At 39.5% G+C, this 21,208-nt stretch overlaps 1 protein-coding gene across 1 annotated transcript; it reads left to right on the forward strand.

The window, feature by feature from the left end:
• The first annotated feature begins 141 nt into the window (after positions 1-141).
• Positions 142-19,418, forward strand: LOC133839280 (peripheral plasma membrane protein CASK-like). Its single transcript, XM_062270706.1, is given in 14 exon segments — positions 142-1,105; positions 1,107-1,284; positions 12,011-12,198; positions 12,276-12,440; positions 12,521-12,589; positions 13,736-13,765; positions 14,217-14,315; positions 14,416-14,554; positions 15,209-15,262; positions 16,142-16,261; positions 16,324-16,446; positions 16,506-16,613; positions 16,682-16,857; positions 16,934-19,418. Coding segments are annotated over 14 exon segments (1,884 nt in total). The 5' UTR covers positions 142-850; the 3' UTR covers positions 17,114-19,418.
• Positions 19,419-21,208: the final 1,790 nt, after the last annotated feature.

A 21,208-nucleotide genomic window follows, 5' to 3' on the forward strand; every position in this document is an offset into this window, starting at 1 on the left:
AAAGAAAAATACAAAACAAACAAACGAAGGGAAAACAAAAAGGCACAACATAAATCAATTAAAGGAAACAATAATTTTTAACTAAAGAAATACGACGTCAGGACAGCGCGCATATATAAATTATTGCAACCGAACATCCCCGCATATACTATACTATATAGTATATATAGTATATACGTATATATTCACATGTACTTATATTTGTGCGTGTGCAGTGATAGCAACAGAATTTAAATGCGAAAGCAGCAGCAGCAGCAGCAACAGCAACGGGAAAATGCAGACTGGCTTCAATTGTTGTTGTAATCTTAAGGCGTATCCATAGACAGGAAACACACCCAAACACACACACACACACACACTTACATATATATACACACTCCAATAGTTGTTGTTAGTTAAATTGTTGTTAGACAAGGCTGTGATTTAAAGCTACAGACAGGAGACAGGAGATGCCACAAAAGCAGCAGAAACAAACACAACAACTAAAACAACTCGAACTACAACAAGAAGTGGCAGCAACAACAACAAGAACAACAAGAAGAAGAGCAACACAACAAGATTAAGAGCAGCAGCATATCAGGAGGCTACCCACGGAACAGCAAACAACATTTATTCACGCCAATCCTCGCCACCGCCACCGCATCGCTTACAATGCTCTGGTAGCCAAGACAGTTTTACCGTGGATCACTACTGTGGCGGCGGCGGAGGCGGTGATACACAGGCTGCAGCAGCAGCAACCGGAGGAGGAGCTGGAGGAGCAACTGGAACTGGAGCTGGAGGTGGAGCTGGATTGTCAAGCAGTCAATGGTCTGGAGCGGGCGTGACACCAGGATCGGGCGGCGTCGTCGGCATGTGCCAGCATCATGGGCTAACATCACAATCGTTGATGTCCGGTGGCTGTGTTGGCTCCCACATGTCTCTCTTGGGCGGCAGCGGCAGTGGCGGCGGCGGTGGCGGCGGCAGCAGTGGCAGCAGCGGCATGAGCGGCAGCGGTGTCGGCAGCAGCGGCCAAGGCATACCGATCAATCAATGCTCGGCTGCTGATGTTGCCATGCTAACCGGTGGACATTGTCGCAGCATGAGCGGCCTCAGTTCACTCAGCATGTCAGCGCCGCCCTGCCCCCCCGCCACCGGCGCTCTTCAATCCCTGTAGCTCAGCGCTGTCCCTGCAGCAGGCGGCCTCGTCGCGCTGGGGACCGCGCACCTCCTGCCCCGTGCATAGTCCATTTCGTGTGCGTGTGCCCAACGGTTCCATATGCTCCGGACATCAGGTGAGACCCAAAAGTAAACACACAGGAAAACAACAACCGACTGACCGCAACTGAAAAACAGAAAAACTGAAAAACGTGGGGGGACCGATTTAATTAATATTGTATATACTTTTCGTATGTGTGTGTCTCTTTCTAAAATCCGTTAACTAATTGCATTGACTTAAAAACAAAAAGCAGAAACAGCTTGCCACAAAATGTTTTGCGCCTTTGAGTTTCATTTCGTATTTGAATTTGCTTTAGTTAGAGCTAAATGCATATTGTACATACTATAAATATATAATAACATATGTATACATACATATGTATTTACTTATGTAAATGTATACGCCATGTGTATCGCATGTGTTTATTCAACTACTTAACTAACATTTACGCATTCTCTTCTATTCTCTCTTCCTCTATGCCAATCTCCCATACTCTTTGGATCACTTGGCCACGTTTGCAGGTAAGCAAAAACCGACCGGAAACCAAGTGCCCAACACATTTTGGCATCAGGCAAAAATGTGTCAACGACATGTAAGATTATTTCAAAGTGACAAACACACACACACTCATTCCACTTCACATGTGTGTCCTTTTTGGTGCTGGGAGGGTTGCTTGATGGGTTAGCAAACAATGGAGCTCAAAACTTATCTTCTATTTTCTATGTTTGTTTTTTGATTTAATTCGAAAATCACAAAAATTTAAACGGAAATCCTTTTGGAAATCAATAACTGTGCAGCAGGTTTTATGATCCATGCAGCTTATCAGCATTTTCTTTTCACAAAACCAATTGTACTCCGCTCGAGAGAGTGAGAGAACTAAACATAAGTGACTTTTCGTTTTCGACTTGCAGCTGTAATATGAAACACACGCCACGTCGCGTAAATTTAGTGACTCGCATAGTTGTGCAAATTATAAGGAGCTCGATTCACATGATTGCCCAAGCGGGGCGCCCTCTTCGATGGTGATGGTGATGATGATGATGATGATGTTGGTTCCGAGTTTGGGTTTTGGGTCAGGAAAACCGTATCCCAAATCAGATTCAGGCACGGGTTTTGCTTGACTGCGCCTGAAAGTAGGCAGCACAAAGCGTAGAGCACAAAATAAACAGTCGATGGATGGATGGAAGGGGAAAAACTGTAACAGAAACTAAAATAAAATACGAGTAGCATTAGCTCTACGGCATTGAGGTTTATCAGAAGTGTGGTTCCCACTCTCTCTCGCTCTCTCTCTCTCTCTCACTCTTACGCTATCGTTGGTTCTCTCTCTTTGTGTGCTCTGTGACAATTGCCGTTTAGCGCTGTTTCTACTTTTGCCCTGGCGTCAAATTGAATGTCACTAATGCAATTAGTTCACACAAAATAATTCTCTTCCACTCGATTATAGCGCCTAATATGCCTGATGTCATTTGTATACTGTATACTGTACACATTTATACTATATATATATATATGTTTGTTTAATGAACAATTTCCAAATGCACACACACAATACAGACACGCCGCTGCTGAATGCCGCAGCAAAGGGCAACGAGGGCGTCATATGCAAAGTAGGCAGCGCAACAAACCATTACGCCTTTCAATTTTTACGCCAGTCGGGGCCGAATTTACATAAATATTACACAAGACTGGAGGAGGTTTTTGCAAGTGGCAAGAGCAGGGCAGCTGCCCCGTAATGTTTGAGGGCCCCTAGACTCTGGGGCAGCATTGCAAAATAGGCTCGTTATGGCGTCTTGACAGCAGCAGTCGGGGAGTTAATTTGAAGGCGCTCTTGGCTTGGCCTTCTTCTTTTCATTTTTTTTTAGCCAGATCATCCTGCCTGAATATGTCAGCGAACTAGCAAAAGGTGTGGTCGCTCATCCCTCCCCCCTGAAAAACAGAATTTGGTTTTAAAGCTAACGATGTCAGCTTTTTTATGGCACATCCAAAGCAGAAGATTGCCCAAGTTTTAATGCCACGTTGATGTGATCAATTCACAAGTAATGAAATTGCTGCACGTTGACGATGCTTACGATACAATTCACACAGTGTTTTTGTTATCGAAAATTAGAAATTCATTTACTTAAAAGGCAAAATCGTATCATGTTTGCAAATGTGTTCTGCACTGGTATTAAAAATACATATAACAAATTTCAGTATCTTATTCACAATCTAGATGCAATTTAATTCACACACTCGCATTTGTTATCTTAATATTGGAATTTTCGTTATTTTTGTGTATATTTCTATTATGATTGAAACAACTACGAGTAAAAATATTATTCTATCTCAGGCATGAAATACAAGAATTACGTTTTAATTTAAAGACAGAATTTTAAGAGTGAAATGTCGTTGGTAAAATGTTTTGCCGAGCATTTACAACAAGTTTTTAAGTCCAAGCTTGGACTGACTTTCAGGTAGTTTGTTCTTTGCCAACTTTTTAATGGGTGCTTTGCAAATTATAATCAGTCCCTAAGCCTCTTTTAAATGCACTTGGCCCAATGCAATATTCCTTTTGAGCGCTAAGGAAAAGTAAAAAAAAAACTGTCATCCTTTTTAACTAGCTCGAAAAGTTTTTTGGAGAAACTTCTAGCTAATGCTTTGCAGTAAGTGTGTGTGTGTATATGAGTGTGTTAAGCTGGTGTGGCGTGTTTTGGGATGCTTCATTATTGGCTTGACATGGCCTCAAAAGAAAAGCAAACTGCCTAAATGACAAACGGAGCGAATGACAGACTGGCTGCTTGCCTTGACACTCTTCATTTGTGAATGCGTTAATTGCGCAAGCAAGGCAAAAGACACAAGCATAAGCACTTGCCTTCTTCACTAGCCCATCTTTCTCTCTCTATGTACATAACACATACAACATGTAGATGTGTGTACACACACTTTCCCCGACTAGTACAACATACACACACTCTTTGCACGTTGCTGCTGTTGCTGTTGATGATGATGAACAAGCACAATGGCATGAACAAGCAGTTAGAGGCAGTTCTAACAACATCTAACAACAATGGCGATTACAACGCCAAGTGTGTACATTATTTTGCAATTTAGCAGAGCACACGAACACACGCACACATACATACATATATACAAACTTGCAGTGTGTGGAGAGTGAGAAAAAACACACATAGAATTGCTTACACATTCGCACATGCTTTTCAAGGCAAGCAAACAAGCACAAAACAACAACAACAACAAAAACAACTGCCAACCACTGACAAAAAAAACGAAGATGAGAAGAGAGAAGCAAAAAAAAAACAAAGTCAAGAAATAATTAGTTTACTTGTTACAAAACTGAGTTATGGTCCTTTGTGCCGATGCGTTGTTTCTCCAGTTGAAATTGAATGAATGCGAAACACACACGAACACACTTGCTACTTCTGTATATCTTTACATACACACACACACACACACACGTACATATATCAAATGCAACAAAGCCGCACACACAATGCGCCAAAAGTGTTGAGTGTGTGATATAATAATAATATAATATATATATAAAAGAAAATCTGAAAATGTTGCTAGCATTAAAGCAATGTGTAAAAAGTGTTGCCTACCCAACAGGCGCCGCATGAAAATGGCGACTTAAGTAGGTGAAAGTGTCTGTGTAAGGGAGATAGAAGGGTAGCAGCCGAGTGCGTGGTATGTGTTTTTGTGGTCTTGCCTTGCCTTGATTCTATATACACACACACGTAGTATCTATGCCCCTCGCCTTGTCTATTGAGCAACAGGAAGCAGTTGACGCACCGCAGATAGATGGCTCTGATAAGTGCATAATGCACACATATATACACACACACACGGACACGCACACAACGGAAATTTGTGGCTGCTGTATGTGTGTGTGTGTGTGTGAGAGAGTGCGGTTTGTTTGCCAGAAATAATAAGCTGATTTGCAAGCAACCACAACAACCACCGCCACAGACAGCACAGCACAGCGCAGCGCAGCAACCAGGCACAAATTCTGCCTTTTTGCCATTGTTTGCAAAATTTTTAGTTTTTTTTTGCTCCTTTTTTGATGGTTTGGGTCCATGTCGAGCATCAAAATTGAATGATTTGCGCCTGACAGCTCGTTGAGGGAAGGGGACAAGGGCAGAGCTTGGGTTGTCAGACGGGAAACGGGACAAGATAGATGAGTTTGTGCCACACGGTATTCGGGTATTCGGTATATTTGGTATTTGGTGTACGGAATTCAGTAGTCGCTATTCGGTGAACAGGATACAACAGATGACAACGACAACGGCACGGCGCCGAGGCATTGTTCAACTGATAAGGCAAACTCAACATATTACCAGTGTCAATCAATATGTGTATGTGTGCGTCTGTGTGTATGCAGGTGGCAGCAACGATGAACGACGTCGACGTCGACGCGATGGATGATGCATGAGATACCCGGAGGCAATGTTATGACACTGAAATGAGCACTAACTAAGTCGTTGTTAGTGTGCGTCTCTCTGAAAAGGATACGGCCTGGGCATTAGGACAGCAACGACGCTCAATTACCGTGACATAGTCGTACGGTGAATGTTGTGTATGGAGTCCAATGTTAACTGTAAGACTGTGTCTCGGTGGTTGTCAGCCAAGCAACAAACCACCATCAAGCAGAAGAAAAAAACGGAAGTGATATCGTTCAACTTGTTTAACAACAATAAGTTTTCACCCACCCATCGAAAACTGAGTGGAAAACTTTATTCGTAAGAGTTTTTGATATTTTTCGTGTATATTTCATTTTGTATTTTGCGCTTGCTCTTGCTTTTGTTTTTGTTGTTTGTATGTTTTTCTTTGCCTTGCCAGCTTATCAGACGTCAGAAGCAGACATGACAGCAGCAGTAAAAGCAACAGCTACACCAACAGCGACAGCAGCAGCAGCAGAAGGACTGAGCACAAACTGACAGCTTGACAGGCGCCTGCTCAGGCGCAAAACAACCTGGAAGAATATTTCATTCCACAAATTAATCATGCATATGATGCGTGCTCATTAGTCCATGTGGGAGGTGCGCTTAAACCATGCATGTCAGTCCGTCTGCCCAGACTGTCTGACTGTCTCTCCATCCGTCTGTCTGACTGTGTGTCTGTCTGTCTGTTTGTATGTTGGCTGTGGTTTTGACAAATCTTGCGCCTGGTTGCGTTTTTAAGCCTCTCCTCGGTTGCTGCAAGAACGCTGATAAGGCGCCAAGTGTCAAAACTATGAGAACATGAGAGAAGAAAAGCTGCTATTGGGGTGGAGGGGAAGAACACAGCGGAAAGCCAGTCGAAACGTAAACGTGAACGTGAGGCCCAGGCCATAAGATTAACTGACACGATGCCTGTTTGGCTGGCTGCCTGCCTGCCTGGCTACGTTCGTTGCCAGCACGTTGTACTAATTAAAATTCGGCATTAATCCAGATGATTCAGCTGTCAACGTCTACCCGGGCGGCAGTAGTTGTCCCTAATGGAGCTTGATGTCTGCTGCAGAGCCTGCTACACATCCGTCTCTTCTGTCTCCTCCTCCTCCTTCTCGTCCTCCTCATCTTACTGCTGCTGCTGCTGCTGATGGCACTCTCTGTGGCCAGTCCCAGCTCGCAGCGCAGTTCTCACAGTGCCATTACGTACGTGTGTAATTGAAGTGTGGCCTGGCATATTAAAGAGCTGCGATATTGCAGCACGGCTGTCTTTGCTCATGTTACTGTTGTCGTTGTTGTTGCCACTATGTTGCTGCTCCTGCTGCTGCTGCTGTGTAATTATTAAAACCAACAAATAAGGTTCATGTGGTCGGTGTGGGCTTTGTGGGTTGCTCTGCTCGTTCGTTTATTCATTCGCTGGCTCGCTGACTGGGCTGGGCTGGCTTAGCGCAAAACTGATAAAAGGGCTCGCCGCTTGGTTGTCCGTTGTTTGGTTGACAGGCCATAACTGCCAACAATCTTGGCCATGCAGCGAACAGCGCTGAACATTTGGCTGTTTACTGGCTAGAAAATCGATGCTATTAATATTGCAATTTGCTAAGTGCATTAGTTGCATTATTTATTTATCAGCAAACATGCCAGCAAGCAGAAACGTATACGTAATATTTGTGTAGGAGTATACGCAACTTTTGCATTGTTTAGGAAGCGCTTTGTCGCATTAATTGATTGGAATTGTGGAAGGAATTAGTGACAGAGTTTTGTAACAGCAAAACACAAGTCTGAATTTTACGTGAAAATAGTTAAATTATGAAGCGTCATCTATATTAAGTATACGTATTGTTTGATTCACCATACGCAGTTTGTGCATTGCTTGATTGCAATTTGTGGATGAATTATCAGAATTATTAATATCTTAAATGAAATTTACAATCCGTTAAATTTGTAACAAAGAGTCTACAAAATATTTGTTTGCTTTACGTATAAGTAATGTTTAGTTAGGTATAAGCAAATTTTGCATTGTTTGGTTGGTTGGTTGTTCATTGATTGCAAATGGTGAATAAATTAGTGAAACATTTACATATCACAAATATTAAAGTATTAATTGTAACTTACAATCTGTTAAATTTGAGAAGAATCAGCTCAAAATTTAATGTTGTTGTTCATGTTTGGTTAAGTATATTCAAATTCCCCCAAGCTATAGTTATTTTACTGCTAAATGCTCAATTTTACCTTGCAAACTATTAAATTTACAAAATTGAAAATTTGTTCGCATTAAGTATACGCAATGCTTTGTGCATTGCTTGCGGCTAAGCCAACTTCACTTATCTCTGGCATTACCACATTTTCTTTTGCTGGCTGTCTGCACTCTATTGTTGTGGCAGAAAGTGTTGAAAATGTTGGCTATTTTTGGACAAATTGTTTGGTCTGCTCTGACTTGTGAGCAAACAAATTGGCCAACACTGTTCGGCAGTGTCTTAAGGCTTGTTTTGCATTTTGTTGCTGCCTCAGCAGAGTAAACACACACAGGCACCCACATTGAGAGAGAGTGGCAAACAAAGAGTGGAAATATGGGAGGCGTGCTGAAAGCACAGGATCAGACGACGGGCAAAGGCTAAACTAACATCTGCATATTTTGAGCTGGGGCAACAACACAGATTGAGAGATGAGAGAGGTGTGGGGAAAGCGAGGGGCGTCAGCTGTTGGCCGAGTGTGTGTTGGCAAAACTTTAACAAGCACTTAAGTATTAATCATGGAAATCAAAGTCAGCTGCGGGCCAGCCACACGTACCAACAGTACATGTTTGTATTGGCTTTGCGTGTGTGCAAGGGTGTGTGTGTGTGTATTCGTGTGGTTACTGTGTGGCATCATTTGCTTGGCCAGAAACTTTGCTGCTGACATCGAGGTTGGCTATCAATGTCACAGGCTCGGGACATTGAATCGAGATTGCGAGGCGGGTGCAGAGAGAGAGAGAGAGAGAGCGACAGTCAGCGAAATGGAGAAAATGGAATGAGGAAATGGAAATAAAAGAGGAAGTGGAAGAGGTAGAGGGAGAGCTTGCGACGACTAATGAGGCATTAAACTTAACTGCTCAACTTTTCGCCTGTCAAGCGTTTATTAAATTTACCGTTTTATTGGCCCAACAACTTGGTGTTAACTATGGCCTGTCGCTTGGTCAATGGGCGTGTTTGCATGTCGGAGGCGGAGGCGTGCTTTAACTGAAATCAGATTACGTTGTTTACCGCTTACTTCCGGCGACTGCACAGCTAACCGAGTAGCAACCAACCAACTGGCAGCAGCAACGCCAACAGCAACACCAACAAAACAGTCAACGCCAAACTGCCATTTGGCTCGCCTCCCTTTGCGAATGTTTGTCGAGCCTGCCTGCTGCCATATTTAAATAGTTGCCAAGTTCAGCAAATTTTATTCCAAGTACATAATTTCGTTTTCGGAAATTGTATTAGCCATTTATTTAGTCGAATTTGTGCTGCGGTGGGTGGGCAAAATGCTGGGCGGGTTCACTTCTTCGAGTTGCTGAAAGTTTTTGATAATTGGATAGAGAAGTTTGACAAGCAGACGAGCCGAACTGAGTCGAGTCGAGAGTCGGTTGTTTCTGTTGCTATGGGAAATCTATGATAAATTGAATAACGAATATTCACGGCATTTCTATGCACAATAAAAAATAGAGTTGACTGACGATTTTCACACCTCAATTTATTATGCAACAGCAATTGTTGTTCTGCAAATTATGCAGCGAAAATATGCCATGAGCTTAACGATAAGTGCTGTGTGGGTGATTCGCTTTTTATTGTAATTAACTCGTGGTCCGTAATCGGTAATCCGATTTGTTTTACATTACTGCTTTTTATTTAACATTCTATATACGCGATATTTCATAATGGCGTCAAAAGCCGTGCAAATGCCAAATCGATAAATTGCTGTGTTTACTGCAAATCAAGTTTTATCCTGACCAGGATTACTTTTAACATACCAATCGACAGTCCAAGGGAAACAGAATTGACAGGCGGCTTGAATCGAGTTGATGTGTGGTCGATTTTTAGTCTTTCTATATAAATTATCTTCACTTTATTAGACCCTTTTCACACATGGCACATTGAAGTGTTTTAAGCGCAATCTTGACACATGCTTTCGAAAGTGTTAAGCTGACAGATGAATTTAATTATTGTTGTGCTCTGTCCCAAGAGCAATAACCTCATAAAACTGAGTAACACAATACATTCGAAGATATTCAAATATATTTCAATTTTAATTTAAAGCAATTCACAGCTTCATATATTCGATTTGTCTAAGATTTCACAAACGAATGAGATCTGCTTACAAATCCAATTTCGTGTCTGACAGAAGGAAATATATTGCTGTATAATGTACTTCATGTTGTGGATTATCGATTAGTCAGACATCCAGTTAGCTCAACCAGTCCGCAAATATAATCAATGTGTGTAAAGCGATTGCAGTAAAATTTGCTGTTGACCACATGCCAAATAAATAGACATTTTGATTTACTTTTTTTGTGGGCTGCTAACAAATCGCACACACACACACACACAGAGTATGTTAAAAGCATTATGAAATATTTATGCACACAGCATTGCGGATATTTAGTCGAAGTGTGCACAAAGTGACTGCGATTGTGAATGTGAATTGCGAATGTGAATGTGAATTTGGTTGTGACAGTGACAGTGAATGAAATCAGCTTAGCTTAGGCCCTCCAAAAAAAAAAGAAAGGAAAAACTTTGAGACACAGAAAGAGAGAGAGAGAGCGACATGAAAAAGCCAATTTACTTTTAAGCTGCGCCTAAACGAGAGCAACAGCAAAAAAGAAGTGCTGCCTGCCTCGTCCCCCATGCCCCTTTGTGTGCCTCTGTCCATTTGCCTGGCTGTCAGCAAATACGAGAGCAACAACTAGTGACAGACCAACTAAAAGGCAACTACGTTCGCTTTTTGTAATGCTTTGAGGCGGCGTCAGTGGCGTCTGTGGCGGAAATGAAACGTGCAACGCAACATTCACTGTGCAAGCGAGATGGCAAGTGCCGTTGCTGCTGATACTACGTGCCACACACACACTGCGACGAGTGTGTGTGTGTGTGTTTGTGGCATTGAGTAATCATCAACGTTGAAAATTGCGTTTTTTATGGAGACCCAACCAACAAAAGCTGCTGACATGGCCTAGCTATACTTAGCATATGTATGTATCTGAAAGCGGAGATCTGTGTGTGTGTGTGTGTGTGGTGTGTGTGAGAGGAGTGTACAATGTGTGTGTGTGTGTTTAGGTGTGCGGCGTGCGTGCGACATCGGCCACAAGTGACACAGCATGGGCACGCAGTAAAATCCTTTTTTATGGCATTAACCATCGTAGGAAGCATCTACTATGCGTAGGCGTTGCGTACGTTTGTATGTGTGTGTGTGAGAGAGTGTGCGGTGCGGTGGTGCGGTGTGTGTGTGTGCGTGTGTATTACGCATTCTGCTCTGTATGCGGTATCCTGACTGCCTCCCTCTGCCTCTGCCTGTCTTGCGGTTTGTCGAGGCGCCGCACAAATTAATTTCGCAGCATATTCAAAGTGTTATTAAACATAATTTATTAAAAACGAAATTGTATAAAGCCAAGCCAAGTTGTTTTTGCTGTTGTGACTGTTGTTGCCGTTGCCCTTTCTCATAGCTAAAGCCAAGCGTCGACGACTTCAACGCCGACGCCGACGACTCTCGACTCTGAAGCTGCTGCTGCTGCACTTGAGAGGTCGTAATAAATTTTTGTGATTTTTTGCTGGTTGCTGAAACGAGAGAGAGGGGAAGGAAGGAGGGATCGAAAGAGCGGCTCTGGGTTATGAGGTTCATGTGCGTGCCGTCGACGTCGCCATCGCCATCGCCATTGCCGTTAACGGCATTTCCAGAATGGGCGGTTTGCTACGTTCCCCTCTCTCTCACTCTTCAGTCTTTGAACTGTGCTTTTTTTGTGCCTTTTGGGCTGTGCAACAAATGTTGCCAGTTAATGTTGTAAACAAGTTGTAAGGGCGGGGGGAAATGTGCTTTAGGCTTGAACCCTGTGTCTTTGTGGGAGGCGCCTCCTCAATGTCTGTCATAGTGTGTGTGTGTGTGTGTTGGGTTACGAGTATGATATATGAGGCAGGCATAGCAAATCGGAAATTTAATTTCCACAGAAAGTGGCTTTGGAACGGCTTTTAGCCTTATAATAACTGGCAGCTTAATTGCCGGCCATAATTTAGAGTGCGGTAGATGCTGCGCCCCCACCATTAGGCCTGAGCCATAAAGCCTAACTAACCAACCTTCCATCTTTCTTTCTTTCTTGTTTCATCTTTCTACTCTTGTTTGCATTTATGTATTGTGTGTGTTTGTGTTTGTGTGTGCCCTTTGACAGGCGCTGCTGCACACACACACGATGTCGTTGCTCGGGATGTCTATGGCGAGGAAGCTCTGCGCGTCACACCGCCGCCAATGGTGCCCTATCTCAATGGTGATGAGCTGGACAACGTCGAGGGCGGTGAGCTGCAGCATGTGACACGTGTGCGTCTCGTGCAGTTCCAGAAAAACACCGACGAGCCGATGGTACGTTGTCAAACTTGTCAATTACTAAAAGTTAGCTCTCCATAACTATTTGTTATTTCTCTCTTCTTGTGTTGCAGGGCATCACGCTTAAAATGACCGAAGACGGACGCTGCATTGTGGCGCGTATCATGCACGGCGGCATGATACACAGACAGGCCACGTTGCACGTGGGCGATGAGATACGGGAAATCAATGGGCAGCCGGTGCAGCATCAGTCTGTCGGTCAATTGCAACGAATGCTGGTAAGTTTCCCTCTCTCTCTCTCGCCATATGCTTCGCTTGGTATTTTTCAATTTCGTATTTCATTATTTTTCCATTGCAGCGCGAGGCACGCGGTTCCGTTACCTTTAAAATAGTTCCTTCATACCGCAGCGCACCGCCACCCTGTGAGGTAAGCTTCTGAATTCTGAAATTCCCCGGGTGTATTGCATATTACTTCCGCCTAGACTCTTATTTAAGTTTCTCTCCCCCCTTTGCATTTTTCCATTATGGCAAACGATAGAATTTTCAATGCGATTCATTCTGCATGTTGTATACTTGATAAAATGCACTCCAACGTGAACACAGATAGCGTACATCAATTATTGCTGTATTGAAGTTTGCAAATCTGCCAACAACATTTTTCGTTTAGTAACTTTGTAGATTAAGCAAAGAAGCTATTAAGTTTGTGATTGTTTGTGCTTTATGCTGCTTTAGTTTATGAAGCTACAACTTATTTTCTGTTGATTAAAAATGCCATAGATACAAAAAGAAAATTTTAACTATAAATATGTGTTGCTTTGTAACAATTAAGTTTAATTATTAATTTGCTAAATGGCAACTTATTTTCTATTTAATTATTCAATGAAAAAATAAGAAAGAAAACAAAACTCAACAAATATGTAAAATTGTTGTTATTTTGTATTCATCTAGAAAAATACTTTAATGAAACAATTCAATGCAGCATAAATTGATAATCAATCGAATTTAAAACGCAGAAGCTAAAAAGGCAACTTATTTTCTTTTTATTAAGTATACAATTAAAAAGAAGAGAGAAAACTAGCTTTCAAAAAATGTATATAAAAATATTTTTTTCATTTTGTATTAAGAGGCAGCTTATTTTCTATTGCTATATGCAATTGAAATAAAGAGAGAAAACGATATTTAAAAATATGTAAAAAATAGTTTCTTGTTTTTTATTAGTTAGGCACTTCAATACAGCATAAATTGATGAGCAACTAATTGGGTTCATTGCTATAAATTGATAGCCAATTGTGTTCACTCCTACGAAATGAATTTATTTATTCAAGCGAACAATGAAATTTGAAATAACTCTGAGAGAATTCGTAATTGGTAATCGGGTTGTAACTTGAGTAAATAAAAGATGTATTCATAAAGCACACTAACCATGCGAGTGAATAGTTGGTTCATTGTTTAACCGACTGTAGCTCAAAATGCATTATTATGTAATTATGTTGTTTGCTCATTAACATTAACATGTCTTCAAACTCACCTCAATCCTCCTTTCCTCCCAAAAATGCATACATGCCACATGCAGCTTTTCAGGATAAGACCCGCTCCAGTGCTTGTAAGTATCACATTCTCAACTAAACCACACACACACATGTATCATAATTTGACATAACACACACAGTTGCAGCCATTATATAATGGTATACAGACTCACACACACATACGTGTCTGCATATCCATTTTCATTTCGGCTTCGCTCATTAGAATTCATTAAATTGCCAAGAATTTGTTTAATTAATATGTGCGCCTGGCTGGCCAACAATGCGAGAGCGAGTAATCAAAATGGGTTTTGGTTGTTCCAGCCAGGCAAATGAAAATGTTTGAACAAATAAATGCAAAAAAATGCTGCTACTGTTGCTGCCACAAAGTGGGCGTGGCCATTGAAACGAAGCAACGGCAGCAATCGCATTAGGCGCGCAGCGCAAATGCAATGTCAGCAACTAAAAGGTTTTTTCGATAACGTTTTGCTTCTTTGCGTCTTCTATTTTTTGGTTTCTCTTGTTCAGATTTTTGTTCGTGCACAATTCGATTATAATCCACTGGATGATGAGCTTATACCCTGCGCCCAGGCAGGCATTGCATTCCAAGTCGGCGACATTCTGCAGGTAGGAAGAACATTAGCGAACTAAAACTCTCTCTTCGACAACAACAACAATGTCAACTAATGACTGCGGTCTGTGTCTTCCTGCTCATTTGGGTCATTAGATCATTAGCAAGGACGATCATCACTGGTGGCAGGCGAGAATTGATACGGTGGGCGGTTCGGCGGGTCTGATACCATCACCGGAACTGCAGGAGTGGCGCATTGCCTGTCAGACTGTTGACAAGACCAAGCAGGAGCAAGGTAAGTTGATTGCGAACTGAACTTGATCACTTGGTAAATTCTCCACATACTAAAATACATAAAAGAAAAGAAATGATGAACATGTAAACAACTAAACTACTACTTATGTGTGCTATTTATATGTGTAATTGGATGCAAAAACTATAATCGTATGCTTTATATAATTCTATTATATTGGAAAGTGTGTGATGAATTCGTAGTTAAAACAAGAACACTCACACACACACATAACACTAATCTACATACATCATGAGCGAGCAGCTCCTTTTCGTAACTTTCACTTTGTCTGCCCGTTGGCAATGCCCAGAGCAAGACTAGCTAAACATGTTTCCACACTCACGTTTACATTTCACACCCACAAATTCACAAATTCACACATTCATACATACATACATACATTGACATATAGTACACTCAGAAAAACGCATGCCAACAAAAAGTAGTTACAAAATTTCCCCAAAATTTCGTCAAAATACTTAGAAAACTGTGTTACACACACACACATAGAAAAACACATAAACACAGACACGTATATACACTTCGAAAATGAAAATAAAAATATATATTTAAATCAATATCGTGAATTCGCCAATCACACATATGTATATTACTATATATATGTAAATGTATGTATGTACAAACAATGTAATGCAGGAGAACCGGGTGCTGGATGTTCCGCTCACGCAGATGGGTGTGATGGATCCGCAGGTAGCTAATACTCCTAAGACCCACAATAACAATAAATAAACAAAAAAGAATAAATTAAAAAAAATAGAAAAAATACTTGACAGCAAGTGAACTTTTAAACGTTTCTTCTTGAGTTCTGTGTTTACTTCAATTTCTATCATCACCAAACGTAGCAAACGCTCATTTAAAAGGCACTTCCACTTCCCCTCAAAAAAAACCCCCCTATGAAATATTATCACAAGTCAGTCCATTAACAATAAGAGCTAAAATTTAATGCTCGGTTTACCGGGATTAAAAATGCACTTGCAGAGTTTCATTCATAAAATAACGATGCTAATCAAATTATTTAAATATTTATTTATTATGATTTCCTTAACTTAAAACATAAATAGAACTCTGCCAGCGTATCTACTGTAGATAAGCAACGAATCATCCAGCGCACAAATGATTTACTAACCCTCCCCTTAAATGCTATTAGTATCTACTTAGTTATTTCTGTCTTGCGGCCAAAACAAGATGCAGTATTATCTAGAATTTGATTTGACATGTAGAAAAAGCTTTTATTTCTTAAGCATTGCTTCAAGTGGCATCTTATCGAAATTATGCTATTAACAAATCATACATCAGATCCATCTTAATCAGTTATAACAAGATCACCCCATCGCAGTGCATGTCGAGCTATATCATCACAATGAAATCAAAACAATTGACAAATACATATGCTACAAAAGATACAAATACAAAAAAGAAACAACAATGGATAATCAACTCGCTATGTGAAATCTTTGCATTTGAATTGAGAGCATGCTAAGCCTGTTTTAAAATACTTCTACTTTTGTCTGGAAATTGTAAAGTTGATTCAACATAGATTTAAAATATTGTATAATCTATAACCCACAGTGAACTGTTCCATATTCGGGCGAAAGAAGAAGCAGTGTCGGGACAAATATTTGGCCAAACATAATGCCATATTCGATACGCTCGATGTGGTCACATACGAAGAGGTTGTCAAAGTGCCAGGTATATATTTTTATACGTTATTTAAATATGATCCATTAATAATAATATGCTCGTTCTATTAGTTGGTGATCCGAATTTTCAGCGCAAGACTTTGGTGCTACTTGGTGCACATGGCGTTGGTCGGCGGCATATAAAGAATACTTTAATATCAAAGTATCCCGATAAATATGCCTATCCCATACCACGTAAGTTAACTGCAGACTTGAGTTGTATATTGATTGAGAGTAAAATATCAAATGTTTAGATACAACGAGACCTGCTAAGCCCGAGGAGGAGAACGGACGCAGTTATTACTTTGTCTCACACGACGAAATGATGGCCGACATTGGTGCCAATGAGTATTTGGAATACGGTAAGTAGACGACATTCAAAATCAACCCAAAGAACGCACTTATTAAACATGCTTTAACCATGGTTTAGGTACCCACGAGGATGCCATGTATGGCACCAAGCTGGACACCATACGACGCATACACACTGAGGGCAAAATGGCCATACTAGATGTGGAGCCGCAGGCACTTAAAATACTGCGGACAGCTGAATTCACGCCCTATGTGGTGTTTATAGCGGCGCCCTCGCTCCAGAACATTGCAGACGTAAGGGCAAAGAAATACTCTTTACTCTTTTTCAATAGGAATTTTCATTTTTGTTTTGTTCTTTTTCATTTGGCAGTACGATGGCAGCCTGGAGCGATTGGCCAAGGAATCGGATATGCTGCGTCAACTGTATGGCCATTTCTTTGACCTGACCATTGTGAACAACGATATTAGCGAGACGATTGCCACGCTGGAGACGGCCATTGAGCGTGTACACACCACACCACAATGGGTGCCGGTGTCCTGGCTCTACTGACAAGACAGTGAGCTGGAATGCCCCGACTGTCTCGATGGCTGCGATTGCGAGTGGGATGCATACACACAGGCGTCCAATGTGGCGCTCTACTGAGTACATACTCACACAGACTCACACTCACACACACACCATTAAAGTATTAACAAGGCACAAATACAACACATACAACTACTACAGTGAAGTTGGTAGGCGCCTGGCGCCATCCTCAAAAAACACACACAACAATAAGACACACACACGTCTACATATATAGAAATGGGTATTATGGGAACTGCAGTCGCAACGCAAAGACAAAAATGTTAATTTTCAATATTGAATTTCAAGGTAATATTGTTTTTTTGTTTTAGTATAAGTTAACTATTATTATTATTATTGTATTTGCCATTCCAGTAAGCTGCCGCAAGCAGTTTGTTTTATTGTTTATGTTTATTGTTTGATCTAGACATTTATTTAGTATTCTTTTGCCAGACAGCATTAAACGCTTATGTAAATCCTACACTTGTTAGTGATTAAGTTAAATGGAAAATGAACAGCAGCAGCAACAACAAAGCACTCCAGCAAATAAATTCAAAATGTAAAATGTTTACGAAAGTTTAGTTGCAACATGAAAGTCTTTTGAAAAGCGAGCGTCAAACGAGTTAGTAAATTATAGGAAACTACGTAATTAAATTTAACTAACATAGAACAAAACATGATTAAAAACAAAAACAAAAACAAAATTAAAGCAAGTCACAAACAAAGTAACAACAGCAACAAGAGCATGGGGAAGATGAATAAAACAAAGTATGATGTGAGCAATTTCAAGTGTTTCAAACAAATTAAAACAATTAAATACACATTAAAAGTAAAACAAAAAAAAAAAAAAAAAAAAAAAAAAAGAAAAAAATATAATAAAGGAAAGAGATGAATAAAAACGAAAATGAAGATTTAATGAATATAACTCAAAAATGTGCACGGTTTTAAATGCAATAAAGAAAATACATAATAAATATATAAAAAACAAGCAAAATAAGGAAAGAATACACTTACATACACAAAGCAAATGCAAAAGCTAAACCAAAACCAAAAGCGAATAAAATTGTTGAAGTTGAATTAATTTAATTAAGAATTTAAAAGGAAAAATGCAATCAAACAATATAAGCGTAATTTATTTGCCACAGCGTTATCATAATAAACGAACACTTAATTAAACAATGGCAAATTAAAAGAACATAGAGTGAGCACAAAACACATACACACGCATACTAACACCCAATCACACACACACACATGCAACAACAACTGACAAACAATAAATGATGAATAAAAAATAAAAGTATTGAAATAAATTAAACACGAGCGGTAGACGGTTAATGAAATACCTTATGACGAACCACTATTTAGTAATCGAAAATAAATAAAATCACACAAGTGTGAGCAGAACAGCGCAGCACACATTCACACACACACAACTCACACACACAAACGTATATATATGAAATATACACATATATTTTTGAACAACTCAAACTCAGGTTGGATACATTGAAAATCAGACAAGTTATATAAGATTAATATAGCGAGCGCTTCCTTTTAACCCACAGCCAATAAGCAAACAACAGACAGCTAATTTTAGTGAACCAAATCAATGAACCCACAATCCAAAAAGTAAAAGAACGAAAAACTTAAAAAAAAGACAACCTTAAAAAAACCTTAACAAAAAAAAAAAATGAGCAAAAAGAACCACCCAAATAGCGTCGCAGCTTTAAGTTTTTAATGCTATGTATTACGTATACAACAAATGAAATTATGAGAAATGACAAAAAACGGAATCATGTAGAAACTATGAATACCATACGAGAATTCCCTATACCATATGTATGTGGCAGCAGCTCATCAGTTTTTACAGGTTTGCTAATGGCACCTGCTTTTACAGAGTGGAAAATGCGCTCGTTTTTCCCCTCCCCAAAAGAAATTTTATTCGAATATATGAATGATTATTCAATTTGTTTATATTTTAAATCGAGAAAAACAAAACAAAAACAAACAGACGAGGTCGTAAATAGGCAGCTAGATCTGAACTTCATCTGCTACTCGCGTATCTCGAGCTATTTTGTAAGTTTATCAAACTTAAATGGATCAACGTAAAGTTAGTGCCAAGATGTCTTGGGGCAACCTGCAGTTGGATTCCTAATGCTACGTGGAACACTCTTACTTTAGGCCAACATAATAGCGCCAACACAAAACCGAACAACATATTGGGCAAATGCGAATGGAAGCACATTAAATTCTTATAATTAGAATTTACAAAAAAAAAGAAAGAGAACGGGAGTATAATAAATGAGACGCGAAAAAATGAAAACAAAATAATAAAAACTAAAAACGAAACATTTAAATTTGTAATCATGCAGCACATTTGGTGGCAGACAGCGATTAACCCACTTTAATCCCCCCATTTAATTCCATTTGAGCCGGAGCTTATTTAAATCAGATGCAAACACAAGCATCAATCCATTCTCCACACAATAGTTACAAAAAATTATGGAGTTTTACCCACACAGTAACAACAAAAAAAAAGAAAAACTACATGATAAATTCTATGGTTTCAAGATGGTTGAGAACATATACGACGAGTACGCGATTATATGTATGTTTATGTATGCAATATTTGTGAGCTGGTCTATCAATTTTACTCCGTTCTGAGCGTTAGCGTTACAGCTGATACGATGACAAGCAGGCAGCATTCGAGTGCAAGCAAATCATAGATGTATTCCCAAAATGAAAGAAGAGTCGAGAAAGATAGAGAGAGAGAAAGAACCTAACCCAAACAAACAAGAACTAAACTACCTAATACCCACGACAAACGCAGCCGAGTGGCCAAATTAACTAAGTAGTACTTACTTATACCTTAAATACCTAGAATGAAAAAGTGTACTGTGTATTGTACTTGTACTTGTATGTATATTTTGCAGCCCCCAGTTGGCTGGGTGTGCCACAACACCAATGCTCAAATCAAAATCTTATATTTTACCATGATAATTGGGTAATACTTATGTACTTTATTGTGTATGTATGATGATGATGTTAAAACGGGGCCCCTTCCGGCTAGAAATGATACTATTGTTTTTTTTTTTGTTATGCGAACTTTGTTTTGTTCTTTTTTTTTTTGGTTCTTATCATTTCATTTTTTCATAGCGAATGCGAGCAAATTGTAGCTGTATATTAAGAATAATTTCACATTAATATTAAGTAAAATTTATTGTTGATATTACATAAATGATGATGATGATGACGATTATGATGAAATGGTAAACGAAACCAAAACATAAAAGAATAGAATGAAAACAGAAACAAATGCAACCCGAGTGAATTAGAATTTTTCTCTAATTTCAAGAGTTGATAATGATAATGGTAATGATACATTAATGATAATGAATGGCAAGTGAGAGGATAAAGATGTGCATGTATTCAAAATGATGATACTGATACTTATGATCCACAAAAAACTGTCAAAATGTCAATATAAGTAATTAGATTGGCACTATTCGAGCTATTTGAGTGAATTGTTATTAAAATATAAATGGAATAAGATCGATAATGTGCAAATAGTTGAGACGTTAGTAAATATCATTTGAAATAAATGATGAAAATGATGACATTATATATACATAGTTTAAACATGGGATTAATAATAAATAAAGATTGAAACGAAAGGGAATGCGAATTAAAAATTAATAAAACAAAAAGGAAATAAACACTTAACCCTCGCCGTTTCTTTATAACTTTCAACAACAATCACGAACAGCAAAAAAAATTAAAATGAAATATGTATGTATGTATGTGTGTGTATAATGTAAGTATAATCAGAATTGCAGTGTAGCCAAAAAGGCGAAATTTCAAGCACTTTTACACTGATTTTCAGAAAAGAACCGTCGTTCTTAGAAACTCTCCAATGGAACTCAGCAAAATGAGCGGATGGTCGTGACAATGTGAAACTATTCGTAAAGACACATCACATATGTACGAGTATATGTGTTCATACATACATATCGTGTCGTTCATATGTATGTACATACATCTTTAGTGTTTCTAATTGAAAAATTATACAAGTTTTCA

This window comes from Drosophila sulfurigaster, chromosome 2R (genome assembly GCF_023558435.1).
Source record: "Drosophila sulfurigaster albostrigata strain 15112-1811.04 chromosome 2R, ASM2355843v2, whole genome shotgun sequence".
NCBI lineage: Eukaryota > Metazoa > Arthropoda > Insecta > Diptera > Drosophilidae > Drosophila > Drosophila sulfurigaster.